Genomic DNA, 21,310 nt, shown 5'->3' with positions numbered 1-21,310 from the left:
AACGCCACGTTATTCTTGTGGCAAACAGGGTGTCTTGTACCTCTAGACCAAGCGCTAATATATCGATTTTTGCACTGGGAAACAGACCTGGCATTGGCCGCAGCCTCTGACTCCGTTTCTTCTGATGCCAAAAAAGAGGGCAAACTACTCACGATTAATTGAATATTTGCCTCTTACGGCTTGTCTCATTGCATAACTTTGGCTTGGAAGAGATACTCGATTTTGGTTTATTCTGGGAGCTAAATCATGGATAAGCGTCCCGGAAAAGAGTTTCCGCTTCTTTTGAGCCAACCTAGTTGGCGCGTAATGTAGTTTAACCCACCTATATATAAGCTACAGCTAGGCCACACATATAACGGTTATTGCATTTGTTCAGATATTTGTGTTTCAATCAATTATCCCTACAGCTCAGTCACCCTGGTGAAGGGCCATCTTCTTAACCAGGTGCCATAGCTAGATGCCTATATGCTTCTTCTCAACAAACGTACCTAAAAGCGCGCCCTACGCCAGGTGTAACCCGTCAGCCGTCTCGGTGACAGATTTGGCTGTCATGGTCATCCAGCGACGGCCGTTATGGCTGGTGAGCTTCCACAGGGGAGGGGCCCGGCCTAGAGAGTTCGGAGGTGTTCAAGAAACTACAGGCGGTAATGCTTCTGCTAGACACGGAGCTGGGTTATAAAATAGCTCGCACTTTAGGGCAAATCGTTCAGTCCTGCCGCGGACAGTCGCTATCATGGCGATTTGTTCTCTACGCCTCTATGTGCCTTAAAGCAAGGAGGCATAGGCGGACAATACAGCCCCTAACATTTTTTTCATTGACGGAAGGCAAATGTCCACTACTCCGGCATTAATCGGCAAGGCGCAGATAATCCCTAAAGCTAGTTAAGAATATTGGTCGCACATGACGTAAGATGAGAGGGGCTGGATGTTACCAGGCTGCTGCCTGGAGATACTCTACACAAGATTACCAAGAGCTAAAGTCAAAAATAACATACTCTGCAAGGCCTTTTGTCCCATACTTTTACCTGACACCACAGACCTACAACTGCGAAGTGGCAAGAACTTTTGCCGAGGATTATATTTTGATATCGTACCTTCAGGCGTTTCCTTTAAGGCTACTAAATCAAAGTGCTTTAGCACTATATATCCGATTGACTAAGTCATGAAGTCAAACTTCGAGAGCATGAACAGATTAGCAGCAGTCATGGTACTATCTGCGCTAACTTTTGTGCTTTTTCTCGGTTTAACACTCTTCTCCGCTCGTGTTGGCAACACTACTTTCGACGCCTCTCAGTCCGACAACCAGTTACCATGGCAATCCGCGTTATGGGCTTTGATCGCACTGGCTTTGGGCACAATGACTGACTTGCCAAGCAAGCTCGGCGATTTCTCCGAAGACTCGACATTTTATCTGAAGGCGTCGCCTTTCATTTGTTTCTTGAATATTCTACAATCGGTATCTGTCTTCGTTTACTACATGCGCTGGGGAACTCTAGGCACTGGTATCTGGAGCGCATTCGACGACCTGGCCCACGAAAAGTTTGGGCACAAGCAACTGAGCCGCGGTCTCAGGCGTCCAGTGCGCTACATCATTTTCGTGCTTGGCTCTCTTCCTCAAGCTGTCAAGCTGTACTCTTTCAAAGGAGCGCTCGTGGCTCAGATCATCGGAACCTGCTATCTGGCCGACTTCTTTTTTGATGAGATGATATTCCAAGTGTCACTGTATAGGCGATCTCGCCAAAAACGTTGGCATGGTGGCAGCATTTTCCAACAGTCAAATCAGCCCGCGTTTCGTGACCTCTCTTTGACGCGACGAACAACATTCCAAAACAGGCATCGCTACGTCCTGCACGAAAGCAAAGTCGTTGGGGCCATGGCTCTGACGTTTCTCTGGTCTGCCAGCGTACCATTCTGGTCTCTGGCTCGTTCTCGGTCCTGGTCCGATGCTTCAGACCGCCCGGATAAACAGCAAGTCTTGCTCTGCGCCCTCGTCGCTGCCATTACATGCATCTATGTTGCAGCTGCCAGCGCTGTTGTCCGAAACGGGGAGTCGCTCAAGGGCGCTCTCTCATACCTATCCTTCGGCGGCATCATCACTAGCATTGGTACCTTGCCCGCGACCTTTCTCATGCGAGTTGATCTCCCGTGGATCGTTAGGTATATTGTCAATCGCTTCGCACTGATTACCATACTCCTATGTGCAATTGTACCAATTTTCTTATATTTAAAGAAGATCAGGGTCACAGACCTTGTTCGGGAGAATGAGGCGCTTAAGGCAAATGTGCGAGATGATTGGCTGGCCTTGCGACGCCGTGAGGAGGAGGATGCCAATAGAGCGCTGGCGCGGTACGACTCATTAGTTCCATACGTATTTTTTGCGGCATCTCTATTTAATCTTGTGTCGTACTTTTCTCTTGTATACGATGCGTCAGGGACGTATAAGCCAGAGTGGTCAGAGTGGCTTGGGTAAGGCCTTTTTACACCAATACAAAGGTGACGATGGGGCAATAAATATAGGCTGCTATGTTAAGAATGCTCTTGCAATATGCTCTTTAATGAAGGAGTTGTTGTTTTAGATGAAATTACCGTTCTTTTGCGTCTTGTTAACCCGTTACCATCCAAGCCTTAATGCGGTAGACCATTTTATCTCCTTTGATAGAAATCATAATGTGGACATAATTTTTCAATAACAGCGTCAAGTCAACTTCATGATAAGTAGAGGTAACTACCGTGGCTAGCATTTGCTGCGGTCAACACCTTTTGCATGAAACACTTCAATTTCCGTGCTAAGCTCATGTCGCGCGGTACGTCGTAGAAAGGGATTGATAACAGTTTGTTCTTGTATTGACAGGGGCTCTAGGCGAAGTCGTATTATAAGTATGCTTATGCCACAAACCCGGCCACGAAGTTGTCTATGAAGTCGGTTGCAAGTGGCTGGTGCTATACAATGGCTTTAGTGTTGGATAGACCGCATTGAGCACACTACCATACATGAAGGTGAAATCGATTATAACACCAAGTCATTATTATATACATGCCTGAGTCCGCACAAATATTCCTACTGTTTGCCTATCGGAAATGATTCAGAGAATATGGGTTGCATGGCTGGACAAGTTTGAGCTATTCCAACTATTGGATTTAATGCCGTTCAGTCCGATGTTTTTTAGACGCCATAAGTTGAACTGTTTTATACACTCCAGTAGGACACGTTCAAGTTGTTAGTGGATGAAAGACGACCTTCCCTCGTGGGGTGCTGAATCCTGCTGTAAATTTAGGCTTGATTCACACTACAACGGAAATATTTCTCTCTAACAAGCTACTTACAGCGGTGACTCGATTTAAATTACTGGCTCTCTTCAAGATATTTCAATCGGCGTAGTTATAAATAGTAAAGCAAATAGATAAAACACAGAGCAAAAGGAGTGAGAGCGGGCAGACTCGAACAATAGTTTTGATGAGACTTAACTGGAGATGACATGGGTCACGGAGGTTTTTCTACCCGAGCTAACAACCTCAACGGCAAATTGGTGTCCCAAGTCAACCTGGGCGCCTTTCAGGTACGAGCTGATTCCGCGCCAATGTCTCCGCCTTGCGCTTCATGGCGGGAATCCCGGCCAAAGATTTAAGCACTTTATCCGCAAAGAATTGCGGGACCCACTGATACCACCAGATCGTAGTAGACTGACCTCCTATCCATACAGTTGCAGGTGGGTTTGGCTGTGACAAACCCTGAACCACACCCGATGCCCATTTTGCGGGAGTAATCGCACCCTCGGTTTTCCCCGTCCCACGAAACATGGCATTAAGCTCCGGTCTAGCAAAGCTGTATATAGAGTCGTTTGGGAGCTCTCTCGCGGCCGACGGTTTGAAATTGTGAATTTGGGTTTTGACACTGGATGTTTTCAAATCAACCACTTTGATGTTGAAGGGGTCCAATTCCAGCCGGAGCACCGAAGTAAGCATTGCAGATGCCGCTTTAGAGGCGTTATAAGCGCCGTCGAATGGAAGAGGCACGAGGGACTGAATCGAAGTGTTATTGACAAGGATGCCTGCTCCATTCTGTTTCATCGCGTTCCGGAGTAATGGTAAAAAGGCTCGGGTGACAGTTATAATCGGGTAGACATTAACTTGGAATAGTTTGTGCATCTCGTCGATGTCAATATCGACGACGGGCATGCCGTAATTGCGTCCGGCGTTATTAACCAGTATGTCTAAGGAATTGTTGCTCAGTTGCTTGACCTCCTCCATACATCTGTTGATGGACTGTTGCGATGTAACGTCTAGGGTGAGCGTATGTGCGCCGGCGGATTTTGCTTCGGACATCTCGCTGATGTTGAGGCCAGCTGCAAAGACTTCATGTCCCTTTTGGCGGAAAGCCACTGCCAGTGCTGCACCGAGGCCGCCATCAGCACAACCTGTGATAAGAACTCTTCGTAAAGCCATTGAGACGAAAGTATTCGATATAATGAGGAGGTCGAAAGAGGTGGACTCGAAACTTTCTATATAAGCATAGGTGGGTTGAGCCGTCTATAACAACTAAGTCATAATATTCTTCCTTCTGGTCAGCTTCACCGCGTTACGAGTGCCCCGCTTTCATGCGAATAGACATGTGCTAACTCCAGGACTGGTTGGTTCGGGGTTGGGAAAGGGTCATGTGTCAAGAACTTTAATTTGAGTTCTGAGTTCGGTGCTCGGACTTCGGAGGACCTATATGTAAAGGGCTCTATCGTCCCCGCAACCCGAGCCAGCCGAGTACTTTTGAAACAACATCCACTTTATCAGCCCGTAGCAGTTCACCTCCAGTTACTACGACCGGTGTAATTTGTCCATAGCTGTCATTCACGGAAGAGCACCTCGGTCCACCGAGATGTCGCCATCCACGCACTCTCGGATGCCGCTCGGGGTCAAATTGGCCAGTTCTTGTGACGCATGTCGGTCTCGGAAGGTGCGATGTGTCGGTAAGACGTCCGAAGCCACTACCAAACACGTTCTACGAAATGCTTACGCTGTATAATCAGTTGACAAAAATCGCCAAATGTGTACCAATTGTTCTGTACGTATCTCCTGTTGCATTAAATTTGGCAGTAGTAAAGCTAAATCAGATGTCTCAATATTAACAGAAGCGCGGAGATGAGTGCCGCTTCAGTCAATACAAGCGCAAGTTTCGCCAAACCGAACCTGGAGGAATATCAACGCTTAGCCGTATGCAAAGCCGGAATGCCATAAGTCCGGCCTGGGTTTTCAGACCACCAGGACGAGCTTGAAGCACGTGTTCACCTTGTAAAACTGACCATCCAAACAGCGCAGCCAACTACTCCGTCAGTGGCTCCAGATTTATCAAACACTGGCAACTCTGTCCATTCTAGAACAAGATCCAGTTCACACCGCGCCAGCTCTGTAACCGGTAGTCCTGCAACGCGGCAACGCCAATGGAGGGCAGACTATTCTTACAAGCGCTGTTTGATGGATGACCTCATCGAAGAAGACTCCCCAGTTTATGAGTCACGAGAGGAACGAGAGGAACATTCAGTTGTCAAGGTGAGATGTTACAGACTATTTAGGCAATTCAGCTAACCATTCCATACACTGTTAGGTTGGAGAGAACTTTGGTAAGCTCCTATGGATCCTCCATGAAAGATTCCACAGACTGAATGCCATAGTGCCAAGCTCATGCCTTGCATACTTCTCTGAACGCAGAATCAACATCCTGTCGGAAGCATTGGGCCACAGAAAGCTCAAAGAGCTGGTTGATAGGTTGGAGACATCCATCATGTCACGGTGCATAATTGGTCCCAATTCACCATTATCACCAATTAGATTCAATCAACCTGCAATGCGTCCCAACTTGTCACAGGAAATCTCACGCAAATACATTGAAGGTACAATGCCTTGTTCATGTTTGTCGTATTTCATTCAATGGAAATCAGTCGTAGGAATCCTCAACGTGCTGACGTGTAGATGTAGAATACTTCGTCAACGTGCATCCGTTGTACCCGTTTCTTGACCGGGGTTCGTTTGAAGCAGAAGCTTCAGGCAGACTCTCTTCGACGAGCCCTGAATCACCTGCCTTTTCAGCTCTTTATTGCGCCGTCCTGGCTCTGGGTGCTTTTCATTGCGAGGCTAGTATATTCGATCCAGGTAGGGGAATAGCCTGGGAGCTGTATCGGACATCTCTGAGTCACTTCTCGGAATTAATTGAGCCCACTGCTAGGCTTGTAAATCTGCAGGTTCGTTTAGCTGGTAAATATGCTAGGTCCGTACAACATTATTGACGTTTTGATCATTTAGGCCCTCATCGCTATGGTAAGTCGCTTTAACGCACAGATTATATCAAACCCAGGGCATTAATACCCATACAAGTCTGTAAATTCTCGGTTACCGGTTGCCTGCTGACTATTTACCTTATTAAGACTATTGTGGCCCTGAATTGGCCATACATTCAATTGCAGGAAGTCCTAACAATGGAGATGTCTCGTCTGACACAACGCCTTCGATACTACAAGGCAATCCGACATATGGACAACCAGATACATTGCCGTACTGCGTTCTGGGTCGCCTACATCATTGAGAAACAAGTCTGCTTTCATAACGGCCTCTGCACGGTAAGTCACCCTTTATGATTTCCCAGTTGAGTTTGCTCTTTTTCTATATGCTAAACACCACCCACAGGCAATTACCGACGAAGACATATCGTGTTCAGTCACGAAAATACCCGAAGCGGTGTTTGGCGTCTACGACTTTGACTCATTCCTAAGCTCTGTCCGATTAGCAAGGGTTCAGTCTATTGCGGTCTCAACCCTTTTCACGGCTACCGCCTCACGGCTTCCTATTACCAGGCAAATCAAGGCGATTGAATTTGTCAGGGATTGCCTCGAAAACTGGCGCAGATCGATACCAATGCCAATCCGTCCAAGGGAGACGTTTCAACCAACAAGTGTTTCATCAAGGAGTTCCTTGGTGGCCATCTTGTTAATGCATTTCTCTTTTTTTAGTTTGGAGATTGCTCTTGCTCGATTAAACTTACATCTCTGTGCTCAAGAACCAGGCAAGACAAAAGGCTTGGTGCAAAGCAAGAGGCAGCTTCTTACAGCCGCGCGGGCCATTGTGGAATTGACTCGATGCATTGTTCCTGAGGCTCACACTCAAGTATTGTAAGGAGTAACCTGAGATTCCCAGGCTCTTGCTGTTGTCCGGATAATTGCACTGACACCCGTATGTAAGGATTCTTGGAACCATGCCACTGACCGCGATGTTCATTCTCTTCGACTTTGTTGTACACAATCCACATCACAGCGAGACTAAGACCAATCTCCTTCTTCTCGATGTCTTGGCTGGATACTTTTCTCTCCTTGCATATCGGTCCCAGAGTATGCCCCCAGGCACAGTTCCATCAGACTTTGCTCAAATTGCCCGCGACTACGTGCAAGCCGCCCAAAAGACTCAGTCGAAGTTACAAGCGGTCATCAGCACTACTGGGGGCGTGGAAGGACGGCTTAACGCTACGAATTCTTCGCCTTTCACAAGCAGCTCAGAGTGTGTAATTCCCCACGTTGCTAGTACGCCTACGACTCAAGATGATAGTGTAAGATCAAACACCGAGTCGGTATAGCCCTATTTGCTAAGATACGCCTGCTTATTAGGAACAAATTCAAAACACGGAAGTTATGCTAATAAGTGAGCAGCCTGTGCCACAAGCAGAGGGTCTGTTATCTGAGCACTCACCAGGGCCTTTGGTTGCTATTTGGGATAATGCGGACGATAATGCGGATGTATTCCCTGACATCGTTGACTGGAGTGACTTGGTCTACCCAGCACCCGATTTTGATCAATGGCAATATCCTTATGAAATGACTTTTAGCTTTGAAATCCAGACCATTCTTGGATTGGGTTCAACAGAGTTTCCAGAGGAGCGTGTTAGATAGCGCGTCATAGTAACCAGTCTCGCATTTCAGATTGAATCTATGCGACTACGATGAGGTATACTTGAAAACAGATCATGGATATCTGAAGAAGCTATGAGTTTCGCCAAGAGACTCTTGAGAAGGGTTATCCTTAAAGTTGTCTCCGCCGACACACGTTTGATTTAATACCACAAGGGTTGACTCTTGCAAGATTCCCCGCCCGCGCCAGCGAGGAGTTTGACACAGACCATGGTATTGGTCCAAAAACCGTGAAGCCCGGGGTTTGAGTCACAAGGATCATTTGCTTCGCAATGTCGAAAAGCCAGAAGGATATGATATTTTTGTAGAATTGATACACCCTTTGATGGATGTTAATGACCACTTCCTAAACGACACACATTTCCTCCAGCCCCTGTCCAATTTGGTCTTGAACGGCCAACTGATATAGTTTCTCATTTGTTCAATCTTGCGGTTTCCTTCCGATGGATAGCCTCAAGCTTGTGGAGGCCAAACCTCCTATATGATAATAAGTCCAGAAGCCACTCTCCGAACAACAGCCTTAGGAGCCAAATCTGCGTGCTCATGCCACCAAGCCAGATCCAATTCCTGGCCGCACGGATCCATCCCAGCCAGCCCTCGCCTTTGAGAGTTTCATTGACTAAACGACGAGCACATTCTCCTGTTTCAATTGTGGCATTGTTTTGCGAGAAGAGGAGCCGCTTGGCATATTCTTTTTTGATGGGCAGATAGAGAGAGTTGGGAGGTAGTGAGCGGTCCGCCTTCGCAATCTTACTCTTAACCGTGCCTGTCATTGACACTATAACTCTGACACCAAATGGTCGTAACTCCTGACGTAGAGTACGGCTATATGAGTTTAGAGCACCCTTCGACGCGCAGTATACCGATCCAAAGATATATGGCGAGACAGACGAGACGCTACTGATCATGAGAATCAGCCCACGCGTCTGGATCAGATACGGCGCGAATGCTTGGACCATGGCCATGACGCCGAATACATTGGTTTCGAAGGTCTTCCGTACCTCATCCACGTCAATGTCGGTGGCAGGAACGGTGTGGGTGACGCCGCTGTGTTGAACTGTAAGCAACAACTCGCTAATTGTGAACAGATCACCCACGCATTGTTCACCAGGATGTCGAGGCGGCCACCAGTAAGCTCTTTCACTCGATCTTTACAGGTCGAGATGCTCTCAGACGAAGTCACATCCAGAGGCAAGACATTCATTCCTGCATCACGGAGGTCATCCATCACTTCCGGTCGTCGAGCTGTGGCGATGATATCAAACCCTGTAACTGGTAATTGGTAAACGGATCTTGAAATGGAGGAACCGGAGCACCGGGTGCTGGGAAATCTTACCCCTTGCGAAGAATTCCTTGGCTAGAGCATGCCCAATTCCTCCCGGAGTACAGCTTTTTGTAGAAAGCGTCACGTCAGCTTGAAAGGATGGAATTGCCAACATGATTGCAAAAAGGGTATGACCTATCAATGAACTTACCCCGTAATGAGTACTGTCTTCTTCATCTCCGTGTTGACCATGATGGTGGTTGAAGACTGGACTGAATGCAAAGTTCTAGAATCAATGTCGGGCTTGGAATTTGGGGGTCGTGAATTGCTAGTTATGAGATTTGTAAACATTGGACTGAGACGAAGATGGGGCTCATGTCGCATATGTGAGCTTAGTGCTGCCAATCCTATCCTAGCGCTACTCCATGCTCGGCATTCGGAGCTCGGCAGGCATAAGAGGGGCCTCGGTTTGGCCATGCCCTGAAGCAAGTTATTTGGTCCATTTTCGAGCTGGAAAGCGTCATACTCCCCGGACCATGGTAAGTTCCGTTGACCACGCTGGTCCACCTGTTCATGAAGCATATTTTGGTCAAATCACATGACATCATTTACCGCTTTTCAGAAGCATAAAGGAAAAGATTAGACCCAAGCCCGAAACGTAAAGGAGTCCCTCGACATGATCCATGTTTGACAAAAATAGGCAATTGAGTGCTGGGTTAATATTAACCTCAAGAAATGTCAAATTCACAATAAAATGATAATATTGTACTTATTAGTCATAAAGAGGTGAATCTTGACTACGTTCTGAGCCATCTCAGTCAACGAATTTATGAACAAATCCTACCAAGTAAACTGAGCAGGCATCATCTTTTATGCCAGTTTTTATCCAATTATATAAGGTGATTTTAAAAGAAAGCAGTATCATTTGCATACTTAGTTAACCATATTTATGCCATTCATTATCAGATGTTATACATCGAGATCTACTTTCGGGACTGTTGCTACCTAGTCCCTCTTTGCCTCTAAGAGGGCCTTTGTCTCCGAGTGATACTTCAGCCCCTTTGTAACACTGCCAAACTTCAGAATCTTCCAGTCCTCCCAGTAGTTCCTGGGGCTTCGCCAGGGACTCCGGTCACCAGAGAGGGGCATTCTTTTTGCTGCCGTCACAATATACGTCGATGAGATCTTAGCCGCGTTCGTTTTGGGCAGCCTATGCCTTTCCTCGGGGTTTATATGCGGTACAACAGACGTAGCGCCCATTTTAAGCGCGTGTTTGATTACCCTGAGCATCAGACGCGTGCGAATCCATGTTCCCGGCGGTGCAGTGGCCTCAGTGTAAGTTGCAGATAGACACATATTTGGCACGCCGTCAAGCATAATGCCATTCCATGTATACCGCTGGCCGATAGTATCGACAATATTCTTCCCGTCAACAAAAGTGGGAATCCGGCCAAGGAACTGGATGTTGAGACCCGTCGCAGTGACAATCATGTCGGCCTCCAAAAACTTGCCCGACCTCAACTTAATTCCAGTTTCGGTAACTGTGTCAATATGATCGGTGACAATCGCCGTGTTTGGTTGTTTAAAGGCGCGGAAGAAATCATCGTCTGGGCAGAGACACAGCCGTTGTTCATATGGTCTGTATCGCGGATTGAAGTGGACGTCAACATCGATATGAGGCGGAGCTAGTTGACGCATGCTATCCATGACCTGCTTCTTCCCCCATTTTGGGAAAGTCGCCATGAGCCAGACATGAAACGTCTCAAACAGCCAAACGCGGTACCAGTTGATTGACATGGCCAGCAAGGTCGGAAACCATCGCAGCAGGAAAAGACCGAGTGTGTCTCTGGACGGCGCCGAGAGGACATAGCTAGGGCTGCGCTGTAGCATTGTAACTTTCTGAGCTGTTTTGGCTAGATTCGGGAAGAGAGTGACGGCGGTGGCTCCAGAACCGACGAGGATAATTCTTTTCCCTTCTGGCTGAATATCTTCGGTCCAAAACTGGGGGTGTACGACTTGGCCCTGGAAGCAGTCAAGTCCGGGAATATCAGCCTGCAAGGGTTTTTCGTAATCGTAGTAGCCAGTACAGGCGAGAACATATCTTGTCTTAAACAAGGTGGCCACGCCATCGACTGGCGTAACTGTAACCGTCCACAGTTGCTCGCTGCTCGACCAATCCGCCCGGTTGACCTTGTGGGACAATCGGATATTCTTTTCGATGCCATGAACCCTGACAGCATCTTCCAGATAATCTTGAATGAGGTGGGCCTCGGCAAAGTCCATGTCGTGCGGCCATGGATGCCAAGTGAGACCAAAGAGAGCGAGAAAGCTATCGCTGCGAACGCCGGGATACTTCCAAAAGTCCCACGTTCCCCCGACACGTTCCCGATTCTCAAATACAATGTAACTCGAATTGGGCATCTCGGTTTTGAGGAGGTAGGAAGCATTGATTCCTGCAATTCCTGCGCCAAAGACAATAAAGTCGTAGACGGGAACATTATCGTCGGGTTTGATGGACGCCATTTTATCAGCGTTAGATTCAATCAAGGTGTAAGTGCAGGATGTTGGTTTTGGATGGGATTAATGAAATCAAATCGCCTGGCATTGCTTCTATTTGAAGGAAATTGTGTTGGGTAACGATGGCTAGCCGGCCGGCAGTTAACCTTGAGACTCCCTGCAGTAATCGGCCTATGTAACCCAACTCTAGTCTTGAGCTTCTATCAGCATCCACAATGTCTATAGCTATCCAGCTGTGTTATTCTCGGCGGACGTCGTTATCGGGGTGGATGAGTTCATGTGTTGAGGTTCCGAAGTCCGAACCAGACTAAGTCCCAAATCGGCACCTAAAATCTTACGAGAGCCGATATCCGAGGGAGATGGTGGTGCTGATCACAACACCTCCCGAGCCCCGAAAGAACTAATAGTCGCGACAAACTATGCTGATATTGTATCATTTATATATATCGTTGCCGCTTCTTTCAAGGCTGGAAGTATCTCTCCAACATACCTCTTTGAAATCAGAATCACAAAAGACTTTTCACTATGGCTGACTTCTCTAAATATTCGGAACCTGTCCCGGAGTGGTTGGAGCTGTTGGAGAAGAACCCACAGGCAGCAAAGCATGGCTACGATGTGAAACTTTTCCCAGACGACCCCATTAAGTTGCGCGACGAGTCTAATAAGCAGCGTGACGCCATGTCTACTAAGATGTTCCACTTCCTCGGACTGGATAAGGTCGTCAGGTATACCGACCACCTTATTCCGACTAGGGATGGACAAATCATCTACCTTCGCGCATATCGTCCCATCAACCTACCACTTGAAGAGGTCACACCTGCTTTGTTGTACTATCATGGAGGCGGCATGCTCATCGGGTCCTTGGATAGCGAGCTGCCTTTGGCATCGCTACTCACCCATTCTCTCAACATGACTGTTTTACATGTCTGCTACCGCCACACTCCGGAGTACAAGCACCCAACGCAGCATAACGATTCATGGGATGGATTCGAATGGATTCTTGCTCACGGAAAAGAACTGGGCATCGATCCGACGCAGATTTCATTAGGTGGAGTCTCAGCAGGTGCCACCCTGGCGGCATCAGTTACACTCGCCGAGACCTGCCTAGCGCTGAAGGAGAATAGACCTCAACGAATCAATGGCCAGGTACTCATAGCACCTTGGCTGGTCACACATGATCAGTTCCCCTTTGATCTCCTTCAGAATCGTGAGAGAAGCTCTATTGTGCAAAACGCCCTCGAGCCTACGCTTCCCAAGGTTAGGCTAGATCTGTTCACTGGGTTGTATGCAGCTACCGACCCCAAGGATTCCTTCAACAACTTTCTCTTCGCCAACGACGAGGTTTTAGCAGCTCTTCCCAGGACGGCCATTGTTGTTCATGGGAAAGATATTCTTCGAGACGAAGGTCTACTTTATGCCCAGATACTGGAGCGTCTAGGGTAAGTACTGACTTGTCGTCATCCACAATCCTAAAATTTTAGTCTCGCTGTGTTGGTCAGTTCGAGATTCCAAATATTCTTTTTAGCTAACAGAAACAGGACAGAAACCAAAGTTCATATATTTCAGGGTCTTCCACATGCTTTCCGTCTTTTTAACGACCTCCCACAGTGTAAGAAGTGGGACGCAGTGTTTGCCGAAAGCATTTTATGGACTCTTGGAAAGAATGAGACTGGGACTGTTAAGGGGGAATGGGTTTTGGAGGTGTAAATACTGCATTGGGATTCAATATAGGAAAACTTTCGCGGTAGCTTTTGCGGACGTGAGTGACATTCATACTTGACCCGTTGATCATCGGAAACTGACAAAACGTGAGTTTTTAATCACATTTTTGAGTAACTCCAGGAGTTTTTCAAAAGCGAAACAAGTTAACTTGGAAAGGATGCGCGATGAGATTCAAGGTCAGCAATCTTTCTACGGGCTGCAACCACATTGTCGTAACCATCGAAGTTAAATTCTCTGCATCCTTTCGCCGACCAAACATCTAAAGATTATCATCCCATCCAAAATTGATAAAAGCGTATAGAATAAATCAGCTCATGCCCTATATTTTTGGAATAGTATGTACATTGTTCATGCTATAGCCGTCCATATAGTCAAGAATCCTGAGCTGCCACAACCTCAATTTCAACAGAAGCCCCATACAGAAGCGACTTGACGAATACAGTGCTCCGCGCCTGTGGTCGCAAAATCAAACTTGTCAATACGCAGACTTTCCTCTGTGGTAAGACTTATGTGGGTAGTCCCTCAACTCACCGGCTTCGGGTCCCAGGTGACCACCTCGTCGAACCCTCGATTAAAGAGCTCATAGTCATCCTCGGATGTCAGGTAGACAGTCACCTTGGCTGTGTTCTTGAGACATGTTCCAGCAGCCTCAAGAACACCTGATATAAGCTTCAGAGCTTGGACCTGGGAGTTGCATATCTGTCAGCATATAGGGTAATCGTTTAAATCAAAACTACCTAAATGCATTACCGTTTGATCTTTAGTCGTGCCGTCGACAAGTTTCATGGCCGACAAATCGACGCCTATGAATCCAGAGGTATAGACTAAACCGTTGACTTTAATGGCCGGGGAGAAAGATCCCAGCTTTGGGCCGGCTTGAACTGCTTCTATGGGAGCCATCGTAATGTAAATTGAGTTGCGTGTGTTGAGATTGAGGATGGGAAATACTGGGACACCTGAAAACGTCGAACATTCCGGCGTTTTATCTGATACCCAAGTGCGCTGTCCCATTTGCGCTGGAGTGAACCAATCTACATTACCTCGGCAAGTTTCGATGCCGCCATTGACAATACGCATAGCCTTCGGAGTTCGGTGGGCACAAATGTATCGTCATGGCCATCGGCAGGTGGTGGCGAGAACAAAGTGCCGATGAGGCGTCACAGATTCCCCGCCTAATTAATCGAGACCTATACTACTCAATTGGGACAGGGGTTCCAAAACTTTAGCTTCTCTCTCGGCCCTCGGAGTTGGAAGTAGGGATGGCGCCGGGTTATACGCTTGAAAAAAGGCAGTGGCCGCAAACTAGCTGATGGAAACGTGCCCGCCAGTTTCGTCAGTCTCGGTCGTCGTATCGTAAGCCGACATAACTAAATATGGGGAAGTTGTCGGCTAGTGGAAACCATGACCCAAGTTTACTCCCGAAGTCCACCTTGCCCAAATATTAAGTTTCCTTGCGTCTTTGGAAAGAAAAAAAACTGGGGTTCCTGTCTTTCTAATTGAATAATTAATTCACGGCAACCGTTTTAGTTCTAACATGGGAAAATATAATGATAGGTAGCCGGTAGCACGGCGAGGCTGTGGGGAGACACGCGGACAGCTCATGAAACAGGATTCGACCAACCCGAAAACCAAAACACAATGACGCTAAACAGTCATAATATTTACTAACACACTCATCGTTGTACTTTTACACGATGCCATGTACTGTCAACCTTGATTACGGAGATGCTCTCAATGAGTGTTGTAATAGTTCATAAAGTTAAATAGCACTTAAAAAGCTCTAGAGCTGTATTCTTTGACCGCAAATCATTATGGATAATGAACTGACAACTAACAAACTTGTAGGGTTGATCAAGAATACATGCCACCCAAGCCAGTCGTTCCACAATATCGAGAATTTTCAGCAGCATTGAAATTTAAGATTTATCATAGGCCAAAAGTGCTATATTACAAGGTTATACGTACGTACTGTGGTTTGCTTTTGCATAGGGTGGGCTATACCAGGCCGACTATCAGGGGTCTAAAGTTTTATCTACCACTACAAACCTACATGCAACCAAGGCGTGACGTCTTCCTCTATTGAATCGTTATGTTCAGAACGTCCCCTAGCTCACCGGATTTCTCAATCTTTCCTTTAGAGAACAAGACTACAGTATCCTGGCCTGATCGCATACTTTCAGCCACACCGTTCAACCTGTGTGTGATGGCAATAACAGTGTGTCCCTTCTCAACAAACTCTTCCTGTATGATGCTGCGTATGGCAGTTTCAGTCTCTAGGTCGAGTGAAGATGTAGCCTCGTCCAGCAAAATAATTGGCATGATCTTTCTACCGTTGCTTTGGGTTCTCGAAAGACTGAGTGGATGATTAAGAGACTGAAGTTGAAGGATCGCCCGGGCTAGTGCAAATATTTGCGACTGGCCGGTAGACATGTGCGGCAGGGAAGAAATGGAAGTGTCCAAGATCTGCTGGGTGTTTGTCGTTAAGGAGCCTTCTGGTACAAAATGCGACCACAGGGATATTCTTTGAAGAGTTGCGACAACGGTTTCGTCCGGGAGTGAAGCAGAAGGCTAGGTAATTATCTAATTAGCGAATACTTTCTGCAAGCGACAAATGCAAATCTAATGTGTTCATCTTACATCCAAATTGAAGCGAAGACTGGCCTGTCCGAGAACAAAGGAATCTTGAGAGACCGTAATAAAGCACCTCTTTCGAATCAATGAGCGTGGAACCCGACTCAGATCAATTCCATCGACTGTGATTCTCCCTGATTGTGTGTCTAAAAGACGCAAGAGAGTGAGAAGCAAAGTGCTCTTTCCACTATAACCCGCCAAAACGTATTAGCTTGCGTACAAAGTAAGATAGCAACTATAATGTAAAACACATACCTGCCTGTTCGGCCGCAAATAACTATTTGCTGGCCTGCTGAAATCTTCATGGTAACATCCTGCAAAGCAAGTGCCTCGGGGCTAAACAGAGTTAGATCATAAATAATCCTGCAATTAAAACTTATCTTACTTGTACGCTACTGTGACCTTATCAACTTCGACAGACCCAGATGATGGCCAACTCTCGATAGGCACATAATCTTCACATGGTTTGTCCTCTTTTGGTGTTTCCACCTCTAGGTTCTTCAGACGGGATCTATCAAGTCATTAGTGCATATGCAGCAAATATGTGCCTACGAAAAATAGTATGATTTGCCAGGTATAAGTAAGAAACCTTGAAGGGAGTATAGAATAAGACCCATTTAGACTGAAACATAACTGGAGAGGGTGGAGAGGGGGGCTTAATAGGAAGGCTTACATGGCACCTAGAGATATTTCCATGTTTGTCCAAGATGTCACAAGACTCAGGAGGGTCGTGTTCGCAACCAGCACAATATTCAGCGCCATCCCGATCTGCCCTGCTGTTGTCGTTCCCTTGATTAGAATGGCAAGAGTTATGAGGCCCGTGGCTATTGAAGCAACGATGAGGTCGAGAACGATACTCAGCCACTGCTGAAGACAGAAGAGGATGTAAGACGGCTGCTGAGATTTGTCCAGACAACTGACGTTAGCATGCTCGACTTCTTTCTCCCAGCCAAATGCCCGGATTGTCGTAACACCTTCAGACTGCGACACAGTTAGGCAAATACTAACTAAGGATCACAGGTGAGCTATACCGATTCAAGAAAACTTGAGTATACTGCCGACTGTGACTCGAGGTCCAGTAGTCGCAGTTGTCGTGACGTCCGTAAATATATTTTTTGCACCAGATACACAATTGCCACACAAAAGGGAAGTGACAGCGCCATTAGTCTTTGTGCGCTAAAAAGCAAAATAGTTTGCATTAGAAGCTTGAAGATTTCTGCACTCACAATTAAAATGGGCTTTAAAGAGGTCTCGGAAGGACTTACGATTCGACATAGACAGAATGGCATGCGGCAATTGCCTGTCAACCAACTGCATATCTTGACTGAAACTGTAACAAGTCAGTACGCGGCATGTCTTAGAGGATGCGCTGACTAACCGATTCAGTATAACACCTGTGTCAGTCTTCGAGAAATATGACAATGGAGCCCTATCCTTCATTAGCATACTGGCAGCAGCGATCAGGGTGGAAATTCATGAACCCAATAATGGTAGAAAGAAGCCGGCGATGGAGCTCAGCTCCTGACTCTGGTGCAATAAGAATGTGCGTAGACCTTGGCTACTTCAGTATTTCCGTGACCAGTGGTAGGCGTTGCACTCACCACATTGAACCGTTGGTTGAAGTCCATGCTATTAGAGATAGAATGAGATAGCCTCCAACGTAAAACATTGTTTGGGAGTCTGGCGCTTCTGTCCACTTCTGCAGCCAATACTGGGGAAATGTTATAAAGAATGAATATACTGATGTGCAGGCGAGAAGAATGAAGAAGTTTCGGAATCCTACTGCCTGCAGATAATACCCTATTCGAGAGAGTTAGATCAGTATTAGTCATCCATGGAAATAGGTCATAACTGTACCATAAAGTGAAAAGTCGCCAGTTGCTCTGCTTAGATCTGAGACTGCTTCGGCTACTTTAAGATTCTGTTTCTGAACGGTCTTGTCCACTCGTGGTTGTTCTTCGGTGGCGCTCTGCTTCGTCTCGTTGATTTGAACTTTGAGACTTTGTTTTGGGTCTTGTGTGAAGCCAGTCCACGTTCCTTGGTATGTGACAGTACCATCTCCGAGGATGACTAACCAGTCGGCGAGGTGGAAATGGGTAGCTGTATTCTATAAGCATTCTTCTAGTTATAAGGGACTGCCTTCTTGCACTTACTAGAGTTGGATATGAGAAAGACAGTTGTCTCCATTTTTCTGAAGAGACCTGTGGGACCTAAGAGGTTTTCGACGACTCGGTTTTCTGTCTTGGCGTCAAGAGCACTAAAACTATCGTCCAAAAGCACAATCTCGCAGCGGGCATATACAGCACGGGCAAGGGCCTGTAACGCCATTAGCAAAGATGTTCCGCAGTCTTTGATAGGGTGTCTCAATAACAGAGCGGGGTTCTGATACAACCGAGCAACATAGCGCAACTTAGAATGGCTTTAACGATAAGCCATTTTAGGTCGATGCATGGCATGAAATACGAGGAGAAAACTAGAATGAGTACATACCAAGCGCTGTCGTTGTCCGCCAGAAAGGTTCAAGCCACGGCTTCCGATCATCGTATCGTCTCCATTGGGAAGTTCCAACAGGTCCTCGTCAAGGCAACAAAGTCGAATGACTTGTTCATACCAGCTTGGTTCTTCTGGCAAAAATCCACAGACAACTTCTTTAAGAGTCCCACTCGGTAGCCAAGGTAGCTGTTCACAGTAAGCTATACGTTTTGATGACACTGATATTGTCCCACCAGCCGTGGGAAGTTCCCCAGCAAGTGATTTAGCAAGTGTCGTTTTACCGCTCCCCACCGGTCCTGAGCAAATAACTATTGACCCTCTGTTGATGAGGAGGTTGATATTTGAGAGAATTGGAGAGGTGGACGTATTATTTTGAATGTTAACGTCTTTAAAGCAAATGGCCGGCGAAATATCACCGGGACTGTCGTCTATCTTTCTCAGAACCAGCCTCTGATCACTTCGAGAAGGCTGGACAAGATATTGCTGGATTCGCTCAAAAGCGGCTAATGAGCCAATCGCATTTGGTATAATCGACATGATCATATTCGCAGGATGAGTCACCAATCCAAGGAGTGCAGTGGTCGTAAACGCGGTCTCGGTGTCGAGCGCAGACCCATTCAATCTTGCGACGAGAACAAACAGCACCAATGTAATAATCGGCGAGAATATTCCGAGAGCATTCGCTGTAGCAGTCAGATAATGGATCAAATTTTCATTTAACACAAGAACATACCGCTTGCATTATAGGCAACCATCATCCACCTGACCTTTTTGGCCATATTTAGCTCCTGAAGTCGCAGGTCTTGAATAAGAGATTCTGTTTGTGCAGTAACTCCAAGCATCTTCAAGCTTTTGATCGAGGAAAGCATCGATGTCGTCATGGCAATTCGTTTTTGAGTAGCCACGCTCCAGTCTTTTTGTTTGCCCTGAAGATGTTTTGCCAAATACCGACTCATTCTGGAGCAGACTTTGATTGTGGTTAGCTTCTCCCTGTTGTAAATAATTGATACAACTCACAAAATATGATGACAAGTGGGACTAGGCAAACCCATCCGACTTCTCGGGCTAACATCGCCAGACCCAACACAACCTCGATGATCTGCGCCCATGTCTCATGGAACATTGATGCTGCTTGGCCGACATTGGCTGCGTCTGTACTCATTAATGTCACGGCTCTTCCATCGTCGTAGCTGCTAGACCGCTGGCTAAGCAACTTGTTGTTAATTAAACCAACAACAGCGCCTCTGATCATGATCTTGAGCCGATTCAGACTGTGCTGGTAAGCCGTCTTAGATATCTAAATGCCAGTTAGTAATCAAACACACAGAATCTAAAGGAGCATACTTACCGCTAAGCCCACATAGACGATCACAGCCATCAGGATTACCAAGTACCCATTCTCCAAAGGTTTACCAGCTGAGTTGTTTATATGGCGGATCGCAGTGCCGATAAGAACTGGCTGGGCGTAACGAAAGGCAATAAGGAAAAGTCGAGGTATAATCGGAGCGAGAAAGTGCGACAGCATGCTCAATGCCACAACCTTTGGCAGTGTGGTCTTTTTCTCCGGTTTGACTATAAACCTGTTAGACAACCATGGCAGATCTTGTCATACGATTTGAGCCATGACTACCTCTCTGATCCCATGCCTTTAATGCCCTGTGGCGCAACAGTTCTGACGACAACTGGGGGTCAAGTGGTGGAAGATTGTCCTCAGTAAGAATCTTCTGATTTCCTTGCGCTAGAATCGAATTGATCCACCAAAAGAATGTCCTATCCAAAATGCCGGCCAACAGTTCTGGGGGCCATTGACCATGGGGACCTCGCAGAATTGTTCCTTTTCCTTGACTTTCAGTGACCAAGAGCACAAACTTAACGAAAATATTGGCGATGGCCGGTCCTTCAACCGCAGAGATCCCATTTCCATAGACAGTCGTTCCCAACTGTATGGAATCGCATGCCAGAGTCCCCAGTAAATAGACGACTGCGAGATCGGAGGGTTTAACAGACCGGCTGTGCTCCAGAACCAGCAACGGACAAAGGCCTACACATGCTATAAAGGAAGCAATGGCAGAAAAAAGGACAATGTCAAGTTGGGACGTCGAGAATGCTGCTGTGGTCAGAACTATTGACTGGACCAGTAGGAGCACAATCGCAAATATCTATTTTCGATGTCAGTCACCGCGCCACCCAATGCTTTGCCTGGCTATGACGCACTAGTTTGGCAATACCACGACGCTCTGGAACCACTTTGATCGTTGCTGTAAGAAGCTTTGATAGACGGAAGGGTAGTAAAAAAAGAAACAAGATGGACGCGACAGCAGAAAGATGTTGGGGTGTGGGATACATGACTGGCCTAGCTTGGCCCAACATGGTGACTGTCAAATTCCGATAATAGAGCAATATTTCGCCCTCGGAAAGTCCAACCACACCGAAATCGAGGAAGGAGAAAGATGAGGTGCAATAGGAAGCTTGAGGTATGCGATCTGTGGGGTACTTTAGGAGGCTGATGTTTCTGACCCTTTTTTTCGTAATCGACGAGAAGGATCCGATCCTAGCCCCCAGGGATCAAGTCCAGGCCTCAAAGACGCGTCCCAACATCCGCGGGGATGGGTAGCAAGCAACAGCTTCAAGGAGTGCATACAATAGGGTTGGATACGAGAATTGGGTGGAGAGTACCCATCTGCCACCTTCCTGATTGGCCCAAATGGCCGGAGCTGATCCCTAACAGGGCGAGCAATGGTCC

At 46.9% G+C, this 21,310-nt stretch overlaps 5 protein-coding genes across 5 annotated transcripts; 1 reads left to right on the top strand and 4 right to left on the bottom strand.

Annotated features, from left to right (window-relative positions):
* Positions 1 to 8,353: 8,353 nt before the first annotated feature.
* EsH8_VII_001110 (uncharacterized protein) lies at positions 8,354 to 9,168 on the bottom strand (the record flags this gene model as incomplete). The annotated part of the gene is made up of 2 exons (XM_083271243.1): positions 8,354 to 8,987; positions 9,038 to 9,168. 2 exons carry the CDS (start codon positions 9,166 to 9,168, stop codon positions 8,354 to 8,356), a joined length of 765 nt encoding a protein of 254 aa, XP_083128800.1.
* A 1,041-nt stretch (positions 9,169 to 10,209) lies between these two features.
* On the bottom strand, positions 10,210 to 11,727 carry EsH8_VII_001109 (flavin-containing monooxygenase; the record flags this gene model as incomplete). Its single annotated transcript, XM_083271242.1, has 1 exon — positions 10,210 to 11,727. The coding sequence occupies one exon, from the start codon at positions 11,725 to 11,727 to the stop codon at positions 10,210 to 10,212; it is 1,518 nt and encodes a 505-aa protein (XP_083128799.1).
* Positions 11,728 to 12,246: 519 nt separating this feature from the next.
* Positions 12,247 to 13,164, top strand: EsH8_VII_001108 (alpha/beta hydrolase; the record flags this gene model as incomplete). The annotated part of the gene is made up of 1 exon (XM_083271241.1): positions 12,247 to 13,164. The coding sequence occupies one exon, from the start codon at positions 12,247 to 12,249 to the stop codon at positions 13,162 to 13,164; it is 918 nt and encodes a 305-aa protein (XP_083128798.1).
* Positions 13,165 to 13,814: 650 nt separating this feature from the next.
* EsH8_VII_001107 (RidA family protein) lies at positions 13,815 to 14,343 on the bottom strand (the record flags this gene model as incomplete). The annotated part of the gene is made up of 3 exons (XM_083271240.1): positions 13,815 to 13,895; positions 13,975 to 14,127; positions 14,194 to 14,343. The coding sequence occupies 3 exons, from the start codon at positions 14,341 to 14,343 to the stop codon at positions 13,815 to 13,817; spliced, it is 384 nt and encodes a 127-aa protein (XP_083128797.1).
* Positions 14,344 to 15,519: 1,176 nt separating this feature from the next.
* EsH8_VII_001106 (P-loop containing nucleoside triphosphate hydrolase protein) lies at positions 15,520 to 20,913 on the bottom strand (the record flags this gene model as incomplete). The annotated part of the gene is made up of 18 exons (XM_083271239.1): positions 15,520 to 16,011; positions 16,081 to 16,261; positions 16,330 to 16,410; positions 16,460 to 16,585; positions 16,748 to 17,055; positions 17,106 to 17,290; positions 17,340 to 17,404; positions 17,453 to 17,503; positions 17,556 to 17,627; positions 17,676 to 17,874; positions 17,932 to 18,174; positions 18,228 to 18,390; positions 18,565 to 19,250; positions 19,301 to 19,534; positions 19,585 to 19,864; positions 19,916 to 20,139; positions 20,198 to 20,726; positions 20,782 to 20,913. The coding sequence occupies 18 exons, from the start codon at positions 20,911 to 20,913 to the stop codon at positions 15,520 to 15,522; spliced, it is 4,251 nt and encodes a 1,416-aa protein (XP_083128796.1).
* Between the last annotated feature and the right edge of the window lie 397 nt (positions 20,914 to 21,310).

The sequence above is a fragment of the Colletotrichum jinshuiense genome, chromosome 7, assembly GCF_051148585.1.
Source record: "Colletotrichum jinshuiense chromosome 7, complete sequence".
Classification (NCBI taxonomy): domain Eukaryota; kingdom Fungi; phylum Ascomycota; class Sordariomycetes; order Glomerellales; family Glomerellaceae; genus Colletotrichum; species Colletotrichum jinshuiense.
Note: the sequence above shows the minus strand (reverse complement) of the source record. Positions and strands in the feature narration are given on the sequence as shown.